Source organism: Cebidichthys violaceus, unplaced genomic scaffold (genome assembly GCF_023349555.1).
Source record: "Cebidichthys violaceus isolate CVI_PGR_0920_01 unplaced genomic scaffold, fCebVio1.0.p SCAF_13, whole genome shotgun sequence".
NCBI lineage: Eukaryota > Metazoa > Chordata > Actinopteri > Perciformes > Stichaeidae > Cebidichthys > Cebidichthys violaceus.
This window is the reverse complement of record NW_027176296.1, coordinates 9,720,469-9,744,879: the sequence shown is the minus strand read 5'-3', so window position 1 is coordinate 9,744,879 and position 24,411 is coordinate 9,720,469. Positions and strand designations below refer to the sequence as shown.

Below are 24,411 nucleotides of genomic sequence, written 5' to 3'. Positions count from 1 at the left end.
GAACATGATACGTTACAAGTTAGTGGAGTGAAAAGATGATTGATTTTAATGCTGATGAAAGCCAGATCATTAAAGGATCATGCTGAAACTTTCACCTGAATCCAAGTTTTAGCTCTTTTGCTGCTTGTCACCGCCCCCTGCGATATCAGTAGATGTGTAAATTAGTAGAGAATGTGATACTACATGCAGCATCTAAAGAAAGGATCCATCGCAGTGTGTTTTTCTCATGTGTGTCTCAGATAGAGGCCTATAATTAGACATGTTTCTGTGAAAATCCAAACTCCATGCTGTGTTTGTGTTTCTATGAGCTTTACTGTGCTCCGTACAGCCAGCTCACCTCTTACTTTTTGTATTTTTTGTATTATTTGAACCTCATGAGTGTCGGCTCAGAGGCTATTTCATGTTATTCTTTATTGTTATTTTTATGGCATTTTTGCTTTATTAGATAGTTTGCCATCGGGAGTGACAGATCATTTTATTTGATAGGGGTGGCGAACTGCATAAAAACGGCTCCTTTGCTCATAACATTTTGAAGACGCGTTGTGCGTTATAATCCTGACGATACACTAGGGTGTTCCTATGAATTTTTAAAAAATGTATCACATTTTGTGCAGTAGATCCAGCACAGTTCTTACAGAGCCTTACCCAAAGGCACCATGGGAGACATAATAATGAATTTCTGTGAATAGATTTCCAAGCGGAAGAAGAAGTGCTCCTCATGAAATTTAAAGAGCTGCTTTGCATTTTCCTAACTTTTCTTCTGAATCTTGTCATACATTGTCATTTATAGTCATGGAGTATAACAAACACTGATTATCTGCTGCACATTTTGAACTTTCCCTGGCTTTGACAAACCCCCATGTTTTCTAATAAATTGGTACAACTACTAAAGCACATTGGTGATGTTTTAGTACTCCAGAGCTCCATCCTAACCTCTAATGAAACAGGATGTTTGTGGTTCATTAACATACCAATAGCATAATTCGAGAAGCACTAAACTGGTTTGTTGATTGTTTTACAGCACATTTAAAGATCCAGTCCCTACAAATCATATCCATGATTGGACAACTTTACCAATGCAGGAAGCCCAATATATAGCGAGGTGGAGGTGGGGGTGGTGGATTAGCATGTAGCAAATCAGACTTGCATTTAGAAGAAACTAGTTTTAGGCCTGTTACAGACCTTAACCATAGTTTATTTCCCATAACTGTTATCTTTCCCTTAACCTTCGCCATAGTTGCAACGCACAGACATTGTAGAAAGCAAGCATTTTACAAATGTTGTCTCTTATTTTTATCAAAAAATGTCCAGTATCACATTTCTTGTCTGGTAATCGGGTTGAAAGATCACATCGAGCAGCATACAAACCTGATTCAGACCCTAAATTTTAAGTTACAGAAGATGCCAAATATCTTGACATTTTCCAGTGGTAACATTGCAAGTTTCAGCTCATATTAGCTTGTTTGAATGATGCAATCTCATTGCAGTGAACAACTGGCTGTAATCAGCACCATAATAACAGTTCTAACTGCAAAACTTACCCTTAGATAGTTCTTGTTTTAAATAATAACCCTTCTTTAACAACTGCATGAGAGATACAGATGGTGTTTGAGTGTATTACATCAAAGGCTACAAGAGAGTTTCAAATTTAGTCAAACATCAGATCACATCTCTGTCCAGCTCTCGCCAAAATCCCGTGTCTGTTCTCCCAGCAGCTCTAATCATTACATTACATTACAGTCATTTAGCAGACACTTTTATCCAAAGCGACTTGCAATTTAGTATCTATCTACACACCGCAGCTACGGGAGCAATTTTGGGGTTAAGTGTCTTGCTCAAGGACACATTGACATGAGACTAGTAGAGCAGGAGCTGGGGATTGAACCACCGACCCTCTGATTGAAAGGCGGCCCTGCTCTCCACTTACCCACGGTCACCCCGTGAATCAGGCGGTGAGTGCCACATTCATTCAGTTTCTCCACTGTTCTGACATTGAAGTCTTGACCTGGAAATGGCTGACCTGAGGCTGTGACCTAATGTTCCCCCGACCACAGAGATTTAACGTTCCCTGCTGAGAAAGAGCAGGGATGGAGAATCTGCCTCTGATGTGCCCCCATTACCCCTCATCTCACTTCACACACACACACACACACACACACACACACACACACACACACACACACACACACACACACACACACACATTCACATATTCCACCCCTCTATTTGCTACCTCACCATCACCACCACCAGCACTGTGCATTTGGATTAGCGCCTAATGTCTAATCTCCTGCTAATCCCAGCCTGTTAATCTATGTGTTAACAGTTTTTCAGCTCACAGCATGACAGCTAATGCACTGACCTTGCCACGGAGGGAATAACACACTATCTCACTGAGTAATTTGTTTCTGTCTTTTTGACCCTTCGGCATGTTTACATTTGCAGAAACACTCACAGGGCAATACAATCCCTTATTTACGGCCAACTGTAAACAAGGATTAATCCCATCAGTCAAAGATAGCTGATTGATCCTTGACTTATCCACCTACTCGCACAAACATGCATTGTCAGACACCGACTTTCCGCAGCGTGGCACACATCAGTTGACTGAGTGAAGGGAAGTCAAAGTAGTAGTTAGTTTAAGAGCCTTTAACTACTCCCAGAAATAACATACAATTATGGTATTATACGGTGAAGTTGGTGCCATGTGAACACACACACACACACATGCACATGTACACACACACACACACATGCACACACTTGCTGGGCAGCAGACAGGGCTGGACTGTGGCGTGGTAGGGTATTTTTAGTTCAGTAATTGTATAAAATAAGGAAAGGTTCACCCAAAACACTGGTAGCCTACACCTCCCTCTCCTCCACTCTCTGCCTCTTTACTCCGTCTTTCACCCTTTCATTCCCTTTTTATTTCATTTTTATAAGTCTGGTCTCAAGACCTTAATAGCATCAGCAATTACATTTTTCATTGCTCTGTGTTGCATGTTTGTTTTTTCTCATTAAACATGCCTATATTGGCAACAATAAACACAATATTTCATATATATTGACCATGGTTAATGCGTTATATAAAGAATGAGCAAAACAAGTGGTGGCACTTAAAAAGTACTCGCGTCCACCACTTTGATTCAGACTGAAATATCTCAAAATAGCATTTTCTTGTAATGTTAGCATCCTGATGTTAGCATATAGCTGCACCACTGTGCCCAAGTACAGCTGCTAGCATGGCTGTAGACTCTTAGAATTGTTGAATGAAGGCTGCAACTAACGATTATTTTCAGTATCAATTAATGTGACGACAATGTTCTTGATTATTTGATTTGATCACTTAGTTAAAAAAACAACAACAACAACACAGAACTGCATAGCCTGTGCAACATGTGAGCAGAGTAGCAGTCTTCTATGTGTCAATACATGATGCGTTCAGGTACAATAGGTATCTTTTCTTTCAGACACGCATTTGAGATGGATGTGGGAATTCAACATATTCATTTCATGATCACATAAGACAAAGAAAAGAAAAGAAAACACTCACATTTGAGAATTTGAAACCAGTGGATGTTATTAGTGCTTGAAAGAGACTTTAAGAGAAAGAGATTAATTAATCATCAAAATATTGACAAATCAGTTCACCTTGACTTGAAGTACAATTTGCATTACACTTAGAAGTAGATTACAGCTTTATATTCCCTTTTTTTCCTGTCTTTGCTTCCACTTCAGTCTCCACCGATGATCTTTCACTCCTCTCTCCTGCCTCTCCCTCTTCTTTGATTTCCATTTTATTGCATTCTCATCCCTCCATCTCTCTCCCCTTTCATCATTACAGCTCCCCCCCCCCCCCCTCGCTTTTTGTTGGATTGTAAAAAGGTAAAAGTGTACTTTGGGAGGAAGGCCATGTGGAACGTTAAATCACATACAGGTGCCGTTAAGAGAGTGTGACACGGAAACACACACACACATGCACACATAGGCACCATCAGCCCCTCATTTAGGTTGCAGTAATTTGCCGCAGTAAGTGACAGGGTTATTGTAAGACTCTCATTAAGAAAGGGAAGCAGTGAATAAACGTCTGACTGAAGGGAATAAATTCAAACCAGTGCACCACTTTTACTGCTCAGCAATAAGCCGCTTTGATGTGGTGTGTCATACCAGCACTGGGGCAGACTCAGGGCGTGTGTGTGTGTGTGTGTGTGTGTGTGTGTGTGTGTGTGTGTGTGTGTGTGTGTGTGTGTGTGTGTGTCAGTTGTAGTTATGTGCTCTAACAATGATTGTATATTTTACATGTAATGTGATCACAGTATAACGTGTGATATTTTTGCTCTGCATGTATCATGTGTGTGTGCACTGGACTGTGTGTATATGTCTGTCTTTACAGCTTTAAGGGTCAGAGGTCAGATCAGTTATTACAAGACGGGACTGTTACTGTGGTAGCACAGTGCTGGGTCACTTCAGCAGGAGAGAAGGAGGAACAAAGAACAGGAGGGATGGGTGGATGACATTAGAGGAAATAAAATGACTGGATCGAACAAGGAGTGAGAAACCTAAAATGAAGTGCAAAGGTGACTTGTTGCATTGGTAATCTGTCTGTGAGTCTGTCTAGTCATATTCCATGATATAGGACATGGAATGACATTGGCCATGAATGACTTTGATGATTATTATAACCAACAATGTATTTCAGACTTAATCCATCATATTATATACAGTATATATATATATATATATATATATATATATATATATATATATATATACACACGTTTTTAGCCAGCTAGCGGTGCGATTCAAGGAAGGGCCATGTTGGTTTGGACTGAAATTTCTCTCGATTACCATGAACTTTTGTACAGACATGTTCCCCAGAGGATGGACGATACTAACGTTGGTGATACCCGGATTTTACCTCTAGCGCCATTAACGGGTTAACATTTATTTTGTTTGAGTGAAATGTCTCAACAACTGACTTGTAGAAATTTGGTGCAGATATCCACAACCCCCTCTGAATGAATTGTAATAACTTTCCATCATCAGTAAACATGTGTAAGCATGTTAGCATCAAGCTAAAATAAGATGTATTGTAAACATTGTACCACCTAAATCACAGCATGTTAGCATTGTCATTATGAGCATGATAGCATGTTTCGCTCAAAGCGTTTGCTGTGCCGAAGCTCAACCTCACAGTGTATTTTACAGATAAACAAACCAGGGAGCCAACATATTGTAGCCAGCATAACTTCAGAACACATATTTGATGATGACATGTATTTAGACACACTCAAGCACTACATATGTGCAGATAAGTCTGTGTTATTACAATGTAAGTCCTGTTTTTGTTGTTTTTGCCATGTAAGTCCTGTTTTTGTTGTTTTTGCCATCATTTCTATCAGTTATGACCAAAGTAATTACTGAGATCTGAGGACGCAGTAACATTGCTACATAGTAGTCCAGAAGGTTAAGAAACTGATTGTACATAAACCAAACTCTTTTGCCAGATTATCTAAACCATTTTATTTTAAGGTGAAACTAAAAGTGACCACCTGCTTAATGTGGAGATTTGTTTAAAATATGTCGGAAAATCTGAGTGCTTGTATTTCTTGCTGACTTATTGACAAACTGACCTATTTTAGCGATATTTCCAGATCACTGCAATAAACCTGATGAACACAATGTCAGTAACTCCGATTGAAAAGATGAAAAGTGTGACTGATGTTGTGATAAACTGGAATTACCTTTTACGGTAATTGTTTCATTCTTTTCAATGGACAACAGTGATGCTCCACCCTACAGGAGAGCTGTTTGTCAAACTCCACTTTTACGCCTTAGTCAGCAGCCGAAACAGGTTGAGCAACGTTCTAACATCTGGAAACTAGTGATTTGAGAGACTTCAGTTATGCGTTACAGTGTGCTGATTCCGCACAGTTTACTGTCCGACCTCTGAGAAAGATTGGTCTGCAGTGTTGGTGCAGGTTAGATGTGTGATGGAGCACTTTTGTGGCTGCGACTGTAATTGGATTTACACGTCTCATTTAACCTGCTAGATGCCTCGACAATCCCAGATATTGGAAATATTGCTTGAGTTTCTCAAGTAAAACCAAATTGATCTTGTATTTTTCATGGTACAGAAAAAGTCTTTCATTACTGTGCAAACAAAAACAACTTCCAACCAGTTCAGCAAAGTTCAGCCATTTAGATACTTTATTATGATTACAGTTATAATTGCAAAGTCCGGCAGTCTTTTGTCTTGATTCAAAACATCGGGGGAATAAATTAGGATATTCATTTTGTTGAAACTGCAGTGATCCACAGTTTATGAAACACCAAAAACTAATGCGTTAATGGCTTTACAGAACATATTAAAAGCTGTGGTGTGTGTATGTGTTTGTGTGTGTATTTTAGAAAGATAAGACATTATCTTGTGTGTACATTCCTTTCAGTGTAACCTACAGCCACAGGGTATTATGTCTGTAACATTAAATGTCTCCCTACTTTTGTGTGTGTGTGTGTGTGTGTGTGTGTGTGTGTGTGTGTATCCATGGATAAAAGCTTACACATATCATTTAAATTACTGGTGTGCGTGCTTTATGAAATACAGTGACCTGATCTTCTTAATTGTGTGTCTGGTGACCCTGATCCACCTAATCAAGGCCACAAGGAGAGCCACGTGTGTGTGTGTGTGTGTGTGTGTGTGTGTGTGTGTGTGTGTGTGTGTGTGTGTGTTCTCTTAAGCTCCCATTCACTGATGAAAATGGGCCCTTTTGCTATTAGTATTAATCTTACCCTGTTTGGATTATCATTATATGTATAGTGGTTTATGATTCAATAAAGAGATAAACTCAACCACTGTAAGATGTTAAAACTGATAAAAAAAGCTTTTGGGAAGTAAAGTGAAGCGTATTACCTGCAATATACCTACGGTTTAGTTTTAACTAACACAGCCAGCTAGTCAGAGACCCGTCTTTTCTGTTGCCATTTTGCTTTAATGTTTTGCATCAATAATTATTTTCACTAAAAATTTTAAAGAAACATTTCAACATTTTGGTAAATGCGCCACTTTCTTCCAGAGAGTGAGATAAGGAGGTGGGTTATCTCCGAGGAGCACTAATTAACAAGATATAACTCATTTGTTTAATCCACACCAAACAGTAAAATCTAAGTTATAATGTGTGGTTTTAGAGGAAGCCAATCAATACAGCTTTGTGCTAAACAAGGTAATTTGCCTCCTCTGACTCTGTATGAAAGGAAAAAGACATGAGAGTGATTTAGATCTTATCATCTAACGAACCATTCCTATTAACAGATGACAAATGAATAGTGGATTAAAAATACAGATGTCACTGATAATATTTACGGTTACATGATCTCAGTGGAACTACTCTAGTTTGATCAGGACTTTAATTTAAATTAGGCAGTTCATCACAGTCGGTGTATTGCACTCTAAAACAATTCACTCGCGCTCAGCTACAGAAAATATGTGATGTTTTTGCAAACAAATTCTAGTCTATGGTGATTGTTGGACCAAAATCTGTGTAGTCAGCTTGCCATGTCATGAAGCAAAGATAAACAACTTGTCGAGCAAAAACTTGAACATTAAAAATTAAATTTGCCGCAGGGGAAATACCAATTATCAGTCAGCAGCATGGCACCATAAGTCGAAACAAAATTATAATTAATGTGTCAGATAGTAGTAAAGAGACAGCTGCTGTCAAGCATTCCTGTATCTTTTATTGAATCTGGGTGTTGCCAAAACTAGAATATTTGACATATTTGAGAGTTTGACTTGATGGGATATTAATTTGAGTTTCAGTTTATTTCTGCTTAAGGTAATGGTGTCTAGATTATAGATGTTTCTCTGACACAAGAGGCAGAAAGCAGAAAGCGTGGTTTTGATTCAGCGCCTGTTGTTGGATGGCTTCCTGTCAACCTGCATTGCGGTGCAGGGTACCTGTTCACCTGCTTGGCACACGTGCTGATTGCCGGCTCACTTGTTGGGACGGGCTCAGGTATGTTGGGGTTGCCACAAGGAATGCAGCGAATAACAGGTAGACAGAGCAGGAGGGTGCGACAGAGAGAAGAAAGTGAGAACCAGATGCTTTTCATGGGAAAAGGAAATTAATGGCCAAGCAAAGTTGTCTTGATGTGGTCTCCATGGCGACCCGTGTAAGCTGTTAAACGTCTGCAGGCAAAACCAAAAACAAGTTTTGAATTAAATGGATTTACTAATGATTAAGTGCAAAAATGCCCTGCAGCAGAACAAGGTTCCTCAGTTTCTCTACAGCAACACTTAGCTCCAGGAGGGCTGTGAGAAACTGTGATCTTTACTTGGCACAATATCCAGCATTTAATGAATTTATACCCATAAATATTACATCAGACATTTCCACATAATCAATACTAAAGAATTTACCTCGTCAGGATTCATGCCAGTTCAACGAGGTGAATAAACTATATTCTGCAAATAATCAGCAGGGTGATCTGAGTTTAAATGGATTTTACTGTGACTACATCCTTGTCTCAGAGTTTATAAAAAGCAGATTGAGGCCATGAGGTTGTCGGTTTGAGTCCCTGAGCTGTTGGTAAAATGTAAGAAGAAAAAGTGTGGCCAAAAATAGAAGAATGTGATTGAACTAAGGAGCACTCAGGGTTGATTGTGATGATGATTACATAAAGAGAAGCAGAATTTTACTGGATAGGAGCCCAGCTGACCTTTCCTGGATACATAAATGTTTAAAATATGAATGGTAATGATTGTACAAGATGTTTTTAAGTTAGATTACTTCTTGTTACTTTTGTTTCTTTAGCCCATTTTTTTGGCAGGAGCGTCAAATTTATGTCAGGCAGAGGTGAGACGCTCACTGCGTTCTAAATAACATACTTTATCTTTTAAATGTTAGTGCAGCTCCCCTTACAAAGTATAATGCATGCAGGATACATTCAATTAAGACATACTACCTTTGCACAACATTCGACCCTGTGCAGAGGATTGTGGATCACACTAGTCAGAAAACCATGCTGCAAAATGCGATGGTGCTTTTGGCATACTGCATTTGACATATTATGTGTTGGGACATAGTAAATAGTACAGTAGTATGGGTATTGCAATGCACAGAAGGTCTCTTCTTTAGCTTTTCTTACAGTGCTGCAGGAAATCACCTTCTGCTGACCAGGTCTTTTCTAGAAAGCAATAAAAGGTCCAAATTTTCACACCAGGGCCCATTTCATCCACTGTGACAACACTAGCGCATTTCTGAAAAAATCTGATAATTTCAACTATAGAAGCTTTCGCAGTGGCTGCCCATAACAAGTTGGAGCTCTCTGATGATGTGACCACCAAGAGAAAAAGTGCTGGATCCAGCTCTACTCATTAGGAACAATCGTGAACGCACAGTCAGCCTCACACTATCATACTTCTTAGTGATAGTCCAGAAGGAGTTTGTCTTATCACTGCTGGACAGAAACTAAAGCTCTGCATTTATAACTAAGTGTGTTTCTGTGTTCCTGTAGTTCTACCCTATCTTTGTGCTGACCAGTTTCCATTTTCAACCTTGAGAGGGAGAACAGTTGTATTTCTGGTTTTCACTTCTTTAAAGTGCTCTTTATGTAAAGTAATGCTGTCCCCATGTCACAAATCAGTTTGGAACAGAGCATCAAGAGCAATGTTAGGTGAGGTCAGTCAGTGGGATAAGATCCTGAAGTAAATCTTTTGTTGAGGGGATAAGAGTAGTAGTTTAGTTGTGATTACATTTTTTGTAACTTTCCAAACACAACAAACACTCCCAGGTTAGCAGCAATTAACCCTTTGCTTAGCCTCGCCCCTCGCTGCTACCATGGAGGCCACACTGTCACTAACTGTACTGACAAGTTTGTTTAAAGCATACTGTGGCCTTCAGGGTTGTGGAAATACAGTATTTTGATAGGATGGTTGTGATACTAACTGAACGCAGCACAGACTACCTTTCAAATCAGAACAGGCAACCAATGACTGACAACAAATCCTGGAAAACCAAATTATATTCCAGTGTACTTTTTATTGCATTCATTACTCCTGTCTCAAGGTTCAAGGTTGATTTATTGTCATTGTACAGCACAGGGTTGAACAACAACATGCAGTTGTAGTCCCTTTATGCTACACAAGAAACACAAAGTAAAACAAAATCAGTAGTGCATTCCTGTAGTGCATTTTTCAGATAATATGGCCGACATCTTAACATTAACAATTCAACATCAGGCAAACATTTTCCATCAGCTTTGACTACGTTTGAGCACCAAGCTGTTATTGTGTCTCACGATATCTCCTCCTCTTCCAATGCTCTTAGCATCTTGTTTTTCTCATCTGAATGAGGACTTTTTTATGCCAATGAGGGTCCTCGCAAGTGTGGTGCAAGCCTGTGTCTGTGTGTGTGCCCCTCGGGATGTGGACTTTACTAAATATATACTGAAGCTTGAGGGAAAAAATAATGTGAGCAACCAAATCACCTTTAGAAATTGATTTTATTTGACCCAAATCTCTCATCTCATCTCCTCTCCTCTCCTCTCCTCTCCTCTCCTCTCCTCTCTTCTCCTCTCCTCTCCTCTCCTCTCCTCTTCTCTCCTCTCTGTGTTTACACCCTTTTTCCATGCAGCACTTAAAAGCTGTGTTTTCTCTTCAAGGCTTTGCTTAAAAGGACTTTCCACCATTGTAATAATCTCACCCTCTCACTATAAGAAGATTGTTACCCAAAGGCTTTCCATTTCCCACCACAAAGCCCTCTTATTCACAGATTTTGTGAGATAGCCTGCACTAAGTTTTGGTCTTTTGAAATCCTGTGATGTGTCCGTCTGCATGTATTAGCATGTTGCCAAGCTTGCTTTTTGAACATGTGTTAGTGTGTCACCACTATGTTCAGTTCTGTCTTTTCCCAAGTAAATTGCAAAGTAAATTTTTATAGCAGGATGCCAGCTGCTTCCATTACCCAGTAACACAGGAATGCAGTAAAGCATGTGTGTCTGTGGTAAACGCCCTGCGTCGTCGAGGTCGGTAAGCAAACCAACAACTAAATGCTACTAACATTAGCTGCAGCACATGAGCGTACAAAGAGTGTGTCTACTGTCTCTGACACACATGTGTGACCCTGATGGTGTGGTTTGAAACCCCAGCAGAAGAATCTGTTGTCATTCTGTGAAGCCCTCTGAGACATTTTCAGAGAGGTGAGCTGATCAAAGAAAATGACATTGATTGGTACATCAGATCTCAGCTGTGTCGCACCTCTCCTCTCCTCTCGTCCTTAGCTTTTTATGCTCCATTGACATTTTAGGACTGGCGTTGCAACGAGAAGCCCCAAGGCTGGATTACCAACCAGTCCCCAGACTGTTAGGGCCACATATTCACTATATGACCATAGAATGTATGTAAGAAGTGGATGTAGTCATCATGACGTGACCCATTGGTTTGTGGACTGCCATTATAAAGCCTTGAGTTGGGCAATTTGGCCATCGCCATCTTGACTTTTTGCAACCGGTGAACGAAAGTTACCATTTGTAGTCCGGAGAAGTGATGAAGCAACGCCGTATACGGCTCTGGTAGCGGCAGCGACCTGTCAATCACAGTAAAACTTTTCAAATGGCGCTTCAGCATCGTTTTCGAAATAATCTCCATCCAGACTAACACGACTGAAAACGAATATCACATGACTCTTCACGTACACTGGGCATGCGCCGATGTAAACAGGAAGTAGATTGGTTGCTTAGTTACAAAATATACGACAGAGTAATAACGTAGTCTTTAATAATGAAAGGTCATGTTTAATATTTAAGATCTTCTTTAAAATCTTCCTCTATGAACTGAAATGGACACAGTTCATGGAAAGTTTTAGAAGTTTTATTTTTCAGACTTAACGTTAGTTACATCGCTGTGGGTCTGTCTCTCTCTCTCTCTCTCTCTCTCTCTCTCTCTCTCTCTCTCTGTCTCTCTCTCTCTCTCTCTCTCTCTGTCTCTCTCTCTCTCTCTCTCTCTCTGCATTTACTTTAAAATCAACACTTACACATAAAAGTTTACTAGATTATGGATCTATAAATGTGGTCAACACACGTCTCTCACTCTTTCCCTCTCGGTTTCGTTGTTGTCTGTTCTCATTCGTAGCTCTGCTGGTGACTTCAGATGGGCTGCTCCGTAGGTCTGATACCGCTGCTGGTCACGCCGCTCGCTAATCGCTCCAATTACAGCTGCTTCCTCCGCAGAAATGCAGACTTTAACTGAACAACAGCTGCTAGTAAAGACAACAAGGTCAGCAACACCTGTAATCAGTTGTCCATGTTATATTAACCTGGTAGTCGATTGATAATCAATGTTGTTGTTTAAGATTTCCGGTCACATGATATGGGTGTGACGAATCAGGGAAGGACACGTCATGACTGCTAATAACCAATCAAGTAGCGAACGCGGGTGTGGGCATCATCGTTTCTAAACTTATCTGTTTACGGCCGTCCACACGAATACACTACCCGGAGTTTTCAAACTTATCCGTCTTCGGGAGCGTTTCCAAAGTCCTCCGTTTTCGGTGCTAGAAAACGCCGGCGTAGTGTGGACGCTCAGTGTAAACGTAGCAAAACATATGCATTTTCAAAAGAAAACGGAGTAGTATGGACATGGCCTTACAGGATCCTGGTCGTGTGAAAATGAACAGGTAAAGTGTGAAGATGCCGTTACATTTTTAAAACTCTTTCCAACTTTCAATAATCAGACTGGCACACGCACTTATATGCACACACACACACACACACACACACACACACACACACACACACACACACACCTCAGTAGAAAACAGGTTTGATTAGCAGGAAGTGATTTTGTTTGCTGGTGTTTGGCATCAGAGGAGTGAAGCGTCTCATCTCAGACTGACTGACCTGCACTTGACACTTGAGGATTACTTAAGAAACGAGAATATTAAATGAGTGTCGTGGTTGATCTTTGGAGGGTGTGTGTGTTTGTGTGTGTGTTTGTGTAAGGTTTCAACTCCAGCACCAGACCTGTATTCCTCTTCCACAGATGGAACATAAACTGCTATTTCCAGTGACTACTATGACACACACACACACACACACACACACACACACACACACACACACACACACACACACACACACACACACACTCACACACACCAGCCAGTGCCAATGAAAGATTCATGCAGGAGTGATGATTAAGGCGTCTCCTCTTCTGCTCCACTTACCCTGGTGGACATTTCTACCCCAACCCACACATTCACACACAAACACACACACACACACACACACACACACACACACACACACACACACACACACACACACACACACACACACACACACACACACACACATACAGGACCTGTTAAGAAGAAGGAGAGCAGTGATGCTCACATCTGTGGGGTACTTACTTACCCTTAACCTTCCTAGGAGTGGGTATACACACACACAGACACACACACACAGACACACACACACACACACACACACACACACACACACACACACATGTGTTTGAAAAAACCCCATTATTTTTACTCTCCCCCGTAGAAGTATCCCCCATAAGAATATAAAAAAACATGTTAAGGGCTGCAATTTTCTAGCCTCTTATTCTACATTTTTATATATTATAAATTAGGGCAGAGGTTCAGGTTTGCCGTGTCATGATGGTGTTATTTATTGGCTTAAGGGTAAAGGAGTCAGTGAAAAACGATCTCATTACTGTCAGCAATCATCCCTGCAGTTTCTGTGTTGCACTTCTGGCCAAACAAACTGTCCTGTAAAGGTTGATAAAGTTACTTTTATTATTATTTTTGGACATTTGGGTCTTTTATTTTGATATTTTCAAAGAAAAGTGGGGCAGAAGTGGAATGTAACTACATTTACTCAAGTACTGCACTGTACATATCTGAGGTACTTCTACTCTACTTGATATTTTGTCCTACCTAATACTTCATTGTCCTTTTTACACAACTACTTTATTTAAAACACACACACATACAACTAAATGACCTAGAGCACACTGTAAGTGAGTATAGAAAGAGAGAAACAGCTGAAAAACAAACATGGCTGCTAAATCAAGTTTACTGTTTTTACTGTCCAGAGAGCTTTTCTGGTTGGTAACTATAAAAGGATTCCAATAAATGATTCATGCAGTGGTGTGAGAGGCACTCAAATCCTTTACTTGAAAAGTAGCAGAACAACATTGGAAAAACACTTCAGTCCGGCATTCAAATTGTAATTAAGTCAAAGTAAATAAGAACAATATACACAATAGTTTAATGAATCCTACAAAGTGCTGAATTATTGGTGTATTAATACAAAAGAAGAAAATAAAAAGCATTGTTAAACTAATGTGTCATACTGTTATTATCATACAAAAATTTCATAACTCCAATGAATTAAATGCTTTCAGATGAGGTTGAAGAATTACCCATTTACAGCGGTGGTTTCCAACCTGGCCGTAAATCATTTTAGTCCTCTAAAAATTATTCAAACACCATAACTGGTCACAACTGCTAAACTAAAGAACATCAGGTGATACACAGTCGGCTTTGATGAGTAGAAATATGTTTTCCATTGTCACACAGTGCATCTTACTGGTACAGCTGTGCCTAAAGCCTAAGACTAATGTGATTATGCTAACATGTTGATGTTAAGCAGGTATTATGTTTACCATGTTCAACATCTTAGTTTAGAATGCTAACATTTGCTAATTAGTGCCAAACACAAAGTACAGCTGAGGCAAATGGGAGCTTTGAAGTATGTATTTGTATTTAGTCTTAAATCTATATACTTAGAAGTATAGGACACCTTAAAATGGATGACCTGATGTGAAGGCGTTAGATTGAAAATCATGGAATAAGCATAGTTGTTATAATTCCTCCTGAGGGGGACATGAATGTCTGAAAAGAAATTCAGAAAAAAAAAAATCAAAACCACAAATGTCAACCTCTTGGTGGCACTAGAGAAAACGTTAGGGGATCAATGCAATAAGTAGACAGTAAGCTTCACCCTCTGGGAACCATGAATGTCTGTACAGAATTTAATGGTAGTCCATCGAAAAAGATAGTATAGATACATACAGTAGGGCCATGCCACTAATGTTGATAATAATAAAAAACTACACATCTGCATTTATAATTACTTTGTTTTTATCTTCCGCTCATTTAAGCCTGGTGTTGATTTTGTGGTAAATGTATATGAAATGTGTATGTTGAAGAGCTGACATATGCAGTGATTAAGATATGTAAATTTAGTTAATAAAACAATTAACGCTGTGTCTTCCCCACCTGGCCAGGTGAACATCTGAGGATGTGTCCTCAGGGTCCAACGTGTTGCACCAGCACCATGGAGGAAAACCTGGGCGGTCTAAGCTCCCGAGAGACAGAGGGACTGATTAGAGAGGCTGGCAGGTCGCTGCAGTCTGCCTTCAACGCTCTCCACAGGGCCTTCGACAGTAAGTACGATATGTGTGTGTTTGCAGGACAGATGCTCATTACTGCCAGCGCTCAATACCAAAGCGTCAGCACTGGGCCCAGAGGAGTATGACATTAGTATGTTTGGTATTTGTGAATTTGTGTTTGGAACAAGCTCTGGCTGTGCTTAGCGCTCAATACTGCAGCTTCAATAGAAACGGTGTGTATCTGTGCGTGTGTGTGCGTGCGTGTGTGTGCGAGGGAGGATGTGTTTGTGTCCGGTGCATCAAGGGGACCCCTGACTGGGTGTTATAATGAGAGCAGAGTCAGCCAGACACAATGAAACGTGATAAGCCGATCCCCTGATCTCGAAAGGACACACATACACACATGCACACTCACACACAAACAGAGGGGTGTCCCCTAAGGCAGCGGCTGGTTCAGCTAATGAGCAGTTGACCCACTGAGGAGCCGAGGCTACAGATCACTGCACATCAGAGAGCGTGGGAGGAAGAAAAGAAGGAAAAAACTGAGAAGTGCCACAGCTAACAACAGGACAGAGAAATGCGGCAAGTGAGAAAAGTGTCATTAGTCGGAAAGAAACCTAGGAAAGAGTCAAAATATGAAATGAAGAAGAAAAAGGAGCAGGAGGAGGACTAGTCAGGGGAGAAGAAGGAGGACAGTAGTGGCAGTAATGTGGCCGCCCATCTGGTTGTGATTACAACAGGCTGGTCCAAAGCCTGGTCCAAAGCCTTTGAAGCATGAGGGAAAAAGCCCAGACCAATATACTGTAGAGACAGCGAGCTGACTCCCTTATTCTTTCTGTTTGACCTCTCCATCACTTTGTATCCATCTGGCTGCAAAAAAAGTTCAAGGAAATCTTTAAAAATGTTAAATAAATGGGCAGAAATGTAACCACACAGCATCCAAAGCCATTTTCTATGTACAATCTAATTCCTTATTTATTCTTTATGCCTCATGAGTATTACAATTGTTAATATTTGTTTTCAATAAAATAAAATGACACTTAAAGCTGCACTCAGGTAACTATGTTTAATGTGAAAAGGGCTCATAGCGAATTATCTCCCAACTCTGCAATTTGAGTATTGATTTAACAGCCCACAACTTTTTCGTTTTGGTTCGACCTTTCCGCTCTCATTAGTAGAGTTCACAGAGGTAACAGGCAGCTCTGATAAACCCCCTACTTGCCCAGCATCAAAGAGCACATTAACAAAGGTAGTGACTACCTGGAAAGCACCTTGGAGCATTTAGCAGCTCAGGAGTTGGTTTTCTTACTTCTTCCTCCTCCTCTTATTTATGTGCTTATCAACTCTTCTCCCTCTATCTTTGCTTTGTCTATTGTATTTTTTTCTTTGTCTTCTCTATGCCTCCAGCCTATTTCACTGAGCTGCATGGCCGCTCTGAGCGCTCCCTCCAGGAGATTCTGTCTCCCCTTGGTCCTCTGTACTCCCAAAACACTCGTCTCTACGGAGATCTCTATGCTGACCTGCGACAGTACTACCGGGGCTCCGCACTCAACCTAGACGAGACCCTGTCTGAGTTCTGGTCCCGCCTCCTGGAGCGCACCTTTAAAATCTCTGCTCCCACAGATGTGAGTATAGAAGTTAAACTTTTTGACACATTTTGAATGACGGACTGGTGTACAGAATGATGAAAAGATAATAATTAAAACAGTAAAGCAGAAACTAGAGTTCTGATTGGATAACTGAAATGAGTGAGGAGATGCTAGGTCACAATATGACAGTGTCAGTTGTATTTTGGATGTTTAATGATACCCTTATAACATTCAGTGATTATACAAAAAGATGTTGGAATGGAAATATTTTTTTAATATATTCAATTTCAATTCTATTCAGTTTATTTATACAGCGTAAATCATAACAGAAGTTACCACGAGACACTTCTAGACCGTACTCTATCATTTCCGGTACCAAACATTTCCCCATGAGGAAGCGCTGGGGCAACATGATGGAAGGATTTTGTGAACTAGTTCTCCTGATCCATTCAGCTGCTGGCTGAACGGCCTCTCGTCAGTTCCTGCTTCTGTTCTGGCTCACAAAGAGAATAAACATTTGCAAAATCTCCATTTTTAGATGCATCATGCAAACCATTTTCAGCTGTTTTTACGATTAAATGCAAAACCATGAGCTGATTTATGTTCTACCGGTATGAAGTAGATGCATTTTGTAATCTCTTCTAATGACATACTTTTTAAGGTTCACGTGGCTGATCATGTAATCACAATAGTCCTGGACTGGGACCTTTGTTGCGTGTCACCCTCCGTATGTCTCTCCCTACATGTACTGTCAGCTCTGTAATGCACGCTATCTAATAAAGGAAAAACTCTGGTAATAATAATACTGGTAATAGAGTTTTTTGTGATTGCCAACACACAAAAACTGGTACTTGTTATTTACTTAATTATTGCTACCACTAAATCATGTATTGACCAGGACTAACTGTAATATATTGTGTTTTGTTTATAGTACAATACAGGAACGATGTTCATGTCATCTTAAGTTAAAATAATTGTGTCTGGTTCTGAGCATTGAGAATAAACACATTTAATGTTTCTCCATTGCATTTTGTATTCATAGTCTATTTTTACAGAATGCTACAAATGAAAATGCCAAAGACACTAGATAATAGTGTTTAATATTTAACACATCAGTTTGCAGTTGGCATATGGAAAGAACTATTTACATAGTGTTTGTATGCAAAGTTCCGATGCAAAAATAATTATTATGTTCATATAGTTTAAAAGTGTTTGCCTCTAGAGATGTGAGATGTTTTGTATTTAATCAATCTGTTTTTGTTTTTTATGTGTTTTGACAAAGAGTGCTCTAATTTCAGAAATTATTCTTCACCTACATTTTGTCTTCCTGTCACCTCCTGTCTGGCAGGTCAGCCTGTCAGAGGACTACCTTGAATGTGTTGCTAAGCAACAGGAGACGCTGCGGCCATTTGGAGACATCCCACGGGACATGAAGGCGAAGCTGAGCCGGGCTTTTGTCACAGCCAGGTCGTTTGTCCAGGGGCTGATAGTCAGCGGAGAGGTGGTCAGGAAGGTCTCACAGGTGAGAGAGTGTGTGTGTGTGTGTGTGTGTGTGTGTGTGTGTGTGTTTGTGTATGTGTGTGTGTGTGTGTGTGTGTGTACACATGAGACGTAAGGAGAGACACAGGGAGTGAGTCAGACAGAGAGAGACAGGATGAGTTGTTGGTGTGACAGAGACAGAGTTCAAGAGTCAGTGTTTGTGTCTTAGTGGAAGAAAACCGTGTGTGTGTGTGTGTGTGTGTGTGTGTGTGTGTGTGTGTGTGTGTGTGTGTGTGTGTGTGAGAGAGAGTGACACTAAGGCCTGCTGGGCTGAGTCCCAGGAAAGCAGATATGATGGATGCGTGGTCGTCACACCCTAACTGTCAGAGAAAACATCTCCACCCTAAAAATGAAAAAAACAAAACTAAGATCATCAAAAATGAAGCGTCAGACTCTGCCATCAGAACAAAGCTCCCATTTGGAGGGATAACAACAATGTTGTCAAATTACAGGTGTGATGATGTCTTTTCAGCTCTCGGTGCAGTTTTTCTCCCAACACTTGAAGATGCAGTGTGTCAGATGTGACTGTGTGATTGTTTTCTTCTGTGTGTATTGTTGTGAAAAGGCTATTGTTAATATTTGACACAGCTTACATACTCACAAGAACATTTTTTAAACCCTTCTTTCTCCATCCATGCCCTATAAGTAAGTATGCTAGATTTACTGTCTAAACTCCATAGCAATTCTGCAATGTAAAGGACCATACCAGTGATTTTTCAAGTTTGAACCTGTTTCCCACTACTCCCATGTTCAGTTCTTCACGACACAGTTAATCATTTTGCTAAATGTTTTACTATCTTTTAGCGGTTTATATTAATTTTCCATTGATATAAGAAACATACCACGTTCTTGAAACTAGCTTGAAATGTGTAATCTATCACAGTGAACCTCATGTCTCCATGAACTCTTGTCAAAGCTGCATTATCATTGAGTTCAGACTTTTTGTATCAGCACATAAACAACATTACCACACAACAATAGTGTAACATTAGCAATAGCAGAAACAAGTGTATTTCTATAGCACAATTTGTACACAGGGGCAATTCAGTGTGCTTTAAATAAATGAAAACAAAAAGGAACATCCACATATAGAATATGATTAAAAGATACAAAGCACATAAAATAGTAATTAAATTAAGGGTGACATAATTAAAACATAAACAATATAAAATAAATACAAAGTACATACATATAATAAAATGATTCATCATATTTGATCAATCATGGGTACATTGACACAAAATAACGCAGATGTGATTTTGGAGGTATGCCTTCATCACATCTGTGCAGGATAGTGGTAAAATAACTCCACTGTGGAACTGGACACCTTTTCATGACTAGCGAACATAATCAGAAGCTGACAGTGTAACAGAAACCATGTACTTTCTAAAGACAAGGAGGGCTGTCACTCCTTTCTTGTTCAGGTTGTGTTCCTTATAGTGTTACCATACCGCCCTCTGCTGTTTGTCCTTTTCTTTGAGCTATTTGTACGCCATTATGCATGACCCTCACGGAGTAAAACACACAGGGCCTTGTATGAACAAACTCCTGCGATATTAAATTCCCTTCTTTTACTGCTGGCCCTGAGGTCTGTGATGCTAACTGTTCTGTGGAACTTCCCCAGGTTCACCTGAGTCCAGAGTGCATGAAGGCACTGATGAAAATGGTTTACTGCCCCCACTGTCGCGGCATGGCCTCAGTCAAACCCTGCTCCAACTACTGCTCCAACGTCATAAAGGGCTGCCTGGCCAACCAAGCTGACCTGAACCCCGAGTGGCAGAATCTTATAGGTGAGATTCAGACCCTAAACTAAGACATTGTGGAGTAAAGCTAGATCATCCAGATGTACTTATTAGTTTTAATGTATAGACAAACATTGGTCCTCATGCAAGAACCACTCATTTACAAACAGATGAATTCTAATGTGGCACATACAAATGATCTTCTACTGAGAATAAGTATGTTAGAATTTTCCCTTTGCGAATTAATGAGTAGTCCTCATTTTGAGCAAAAATTATAATGGCTTAATCTGATTTAATTCACAGTCAAGATATCATAATAAAATGAAATATATAATTAAGACAAGCTTTGTGCGAATATTCTATTCACCATATCGTGATCATTATGCCTCTCCATTTACTGAGCTTTTTTACTGAGGATTTGTGATTTTATTGGCATATTTCACCATGGTACATTGCAGTAGTTGTCAGGATATTTCTCTCACTTCAACAGCTACTTCAGCTACCTTATGCTGGTCGCTGTCCGGTATCATCCTCTTTTGCACCCAACAATGAAACTTGTCCATCCTTATATGTCAATTTTAGCAGCGATGATAGCGATAATGACCACATCTCAGGAACATGCACGTCCTCATGAACAGGTGGCTTTCATCTGGAGAAATTAAGCGATTTACTGACATGTTTGTCCAGTTAATAAAGCGTCGGGGGAATTCTACTTGGAAGTCTTGCACAAGTATGACAGATTTAGGCTAATAATACGAAATAATAATACGAAACTGTTCTTGCATGAGGTCCACTGAGTGTGTGTCATAATGACGTTAGAATTAGAATGCAACTGCAGATTGGGAGCATATCAAGTTTTGTGCCCCCAAAAATCCTTCTCCCTCTCCATTCAGACACCATGATCCAGGTGGCCTCTAGTTTCAGCACGGAACCCAGTCTTGATGTGGTTCTCTCCTCCATCCCGGCTCGAATCTATGAGGCTGTTCACTTCCTGCAGGAAAACATGGACACCTTCACAGCAAGAGTAAAACATCTCACTTTGATTCTTCACTTACAAAAACTTCCCTAGGAGCATTTTTATCTCCAATCAAATGCCATCTTACCTCTGCAATCTTGCACTCTCAGAATTATTTGACGTTTCACCTCTTTATCAGATTGTCTCATTAAAGCTACAATTGGTTACTTACAAATATTTCTTTGTCATATTTGCTCAGACTGTCACGAGATCTGGACATTAGAACACGAGACAAATGATCTGTGAACACTTTTTAGTGCTCCTAATGGCATTTGCAAGATGCCACTGCGAATCAGGGCTGATAAATCTCTAAAGCTGCTTTGATTAACCTTTTGGACCCTAGACCGATTTTTAGTCAAACTGTCAAACTAGGCAGCGCTGGTCAAAAATTAAACAGGATTCTGTTACTGTATTGCCTGTTTTTGTGCCTCAAATATTTTCAGAAACATATTTTAGTGTACTATTTGGCTGTAAACTGCTCTGATTGGTTATTTTTCTTTGGGTGAAATCTTGCATATGCCATTAGCCACACTAAAATGAGGCAAAGGAACCTGATTATTTTTTTACAGATTGTCCATCTCATGTACTGTCCAGACAGTTTGATCAAATATGATAAGGAGTAATTAATATTCACGTTACCAACTGTAGCTTTAAAGGGAGGCCTTGTTTTCAAAGCCAAGCCGCTCTAATCTTCACTTTGTTAAGTGCAGTTTATTTTCAAGCTCTGTTCAAGTGTGTTAACTTTAATTTGAACATTTGTGTCAAATCAAGTGTAACATTTCCATTTATATCTGCTTTTTATAATACTTATCACTGTAGGCAACATCAACGCTATGCTCTTGGACACAGAAGGCTCACATGACAACTAAACCAAATCCTCACAGTTTGAAAGACTCGTCTATGGCGACATCTAGTGGATATTTTTAGTTCTTACAAAATGTTGTAATACAGGCCAAACTATTTTTAGAGGTGTGATTTTATATATCAAACTTCAGAGTTCACCTCTTCAAGTACGTGTTTGTGTTGATGTGCGTCTGTGTATCTGTATGTTTATGTGTGTGTATGTGTGTGTGTGTGTGTGTGTGTGTGTAGGTGTACCAGACATGCGGAACTCCAGGTGAACCAGGAACAGGAAGTCCCGCTCTTCATGAGCAGAGGAAGAAGAGCGGCTCCCTGACCGCATCTGAGTACAAACCCTCTCCAACCGCTGGGCTCAGATTGGAGATGCAGGTGTGTGCATGTGTCTACCTGTGTGGATGGGAAGATATTATTACTATTTAAGGAACACTAAACAAAGAAGAGTGTAAATGTGAATGTAAGGGTCTGTTATTTTTTGTGAAAGAAGCATTATGTCTTAGAAAACCTGGAATTCCTGGCTATGTTTGAACCACTTAGTATCTTATGTTGAGACTTTATTCCAGGATGTCATTGTCTATGTTGCATTTGAGTGCCTTTGTCAAATGCATTACAATGGATTCTACACTTTGTGTACAACACGTAATCCTTTCCTGATTACATTTTGAAAGGGTGTTTAATGAGATTTAAAAACCATTATGACTTGGGAGTTGAGACTCACCTTTGACGTAAAAAAACAATACTGTGTCTGTCCTCAGGTGTCAGATCTGTCCAGTAAGTTGAGGGAGATGCGGCAGTACTGGACCCAGCTCCCTATGGCACTTTGCAACAAATTGGCAACAGGAGGTGCTGGTCAGGATAAATGCTGGAATGGCATCACCAAAGCCAGGTGAGGAAGAAACCTGCTCCAGGAAAACGTTGCTTGTCACTGATTGATCACAAGCTTGTTTAGGTTTAAATTATGACTTCAAGCACTAACTACATTTAGCCTACCTGCTTTCCAAGAATCAAAATGCTCCTCAAATCCAGACTTTGTCTAGATTCTGTCAACTAGATTTAATTTAAACTCAGCATTAAGATGTTGCTTTGCTTTGCATCAAAAACTTATTTTAGCAAACCATTTAATTTTTCAGTTACATTTCTGTTTACTTTGGTAAAGCTTTGTGAGACTGGATCCCCAGTGCATCATGTGTGCATTCATTCTTGGATTTTATACATTTCTGATTTCAATCCTTGAAGCCGTGTTGATTTTAATGATGTTCCTGCAACAAAGCGGGAGAATCTGGGAGTGGTGGTTGAACCCACCACTCCCAGATTCTCCCACAGAAAACTGAATTGCAGCGAGTTGAATTAAAGGCTGTTAAGGTCTGAAATCTGTTCAGCTCAAGTTGTATTCGTGCAACGCAGAAATGGTACATTACAGAAAGACAACTCATGTTCTTTAGCACATAAAAGCTAAAAGATACTCCTTAGGTTAGGAGTATAACGCAATGAAAGGGGGTGACTATCCTCTGGTAAAGCTTTGATACACGCCAGTTCTCTTCTTGTTGAAGGCCGTGTGTATCCTTTGTGTCCTAACAAAAGAGGCAACAAGCTATTTCTTCTCAGACAACAGTATTGAATGGAAATTTATTCTATGGTGTTATGAACTGACATTTCTTCTACATACAGCGATTCAAAAGCCTTTGGAGATTCACATCCTGCAACACAAGCAGTCATGGCCACATGCGTACAACCCCAATGCCTCCCTAATCCACGTGTAAATGGATTATAGAACAAGTGATTCCATGTTGATATTTATGCATGTTATCTCAACCTTCCTCCACACATACATACACACACCTCGCATCCTTTAAAGTGGTTGGATTACAGCCAACTAATGAGATTTGTGCTGAGCAGAACACTTAAAAATATATGACAGTAAAATGCTGTGTGTTTGAGTGTGTGTGTGTGTGTGTGTGTGTGTGTGTGTGTGTGTGTGTGTGTATGTGCTTGTGACAGTGAAAAAGGCCATGAAATATAGATGAATCGCTGACTGTGTTTGACAGATAAAAGAAATTAGTGTGTCGGTGTGGCAGAGTGAATTGTAGCAGTTTGAGACACTACAGCGACATCTCGTGGATTTCTTAAGAGCTTAATAAATGTCACACAAAATTATAAGTAATACATTCTCAGATGCAAGATGGAATGTAGTGTTGAAGTATGGAGTTTAAATAGGGTTACATGAATTCTTAAGCAGCTGCAAGAACATACATTTAATCTCACTAA

The 24,411-nt window shown here is 39.9% G+C and overlaps 1 protein-coding gene across 2 annotated transcripts in view; it reads left to right on the top strand.

Moving 5' to 3' along the window:
- gpc1a (glypican 1a) overlaps positions 1-24,411 on the top strand; it is a 35,201-nt gene that overhangs the window by 7,652 nt on the left and 3,138 nt on the right. Inside the window, exons 1-8 of one of the 2 annotated variants that reach the window (XM_068707695.1) lie at positions 12,152-12,274; positions 15,299-15,457; positions 16,811-17,028; positions 18,341-18,514; positions 20,156-20,321; positions 21,167-21,297; positions 22,381-22,518; positions 22,902-23,032. In XM_068707695.1, coding sequence (XP_068563796.1) covers positions 15,313-15,457; positions 16,811-17,028; positions 18,341-18,514; positions 20,156-20,321; positions 21,167-21,297; positions 22,381-22,518; positions 22,902-23,032 — 1,103 coding nt within the window. In that variant the 5' untranslated portion in view covers positions 12,152-12,274; positions 15,299-15,312. Of the gene's footprint in view, positions 1-12,151; positions 12,275-15,298; positions 15,458-16,810; positions 17,029-18,340; positions 18,515-20,155; positions 20,322-21,166; positions 21,298-22,380; positions 22,519-22,901; positions 23,033-24,411 lie in introns of those variants that run through there. The other variant, XM_068707693.1, reaches the window with a different exon arrangement.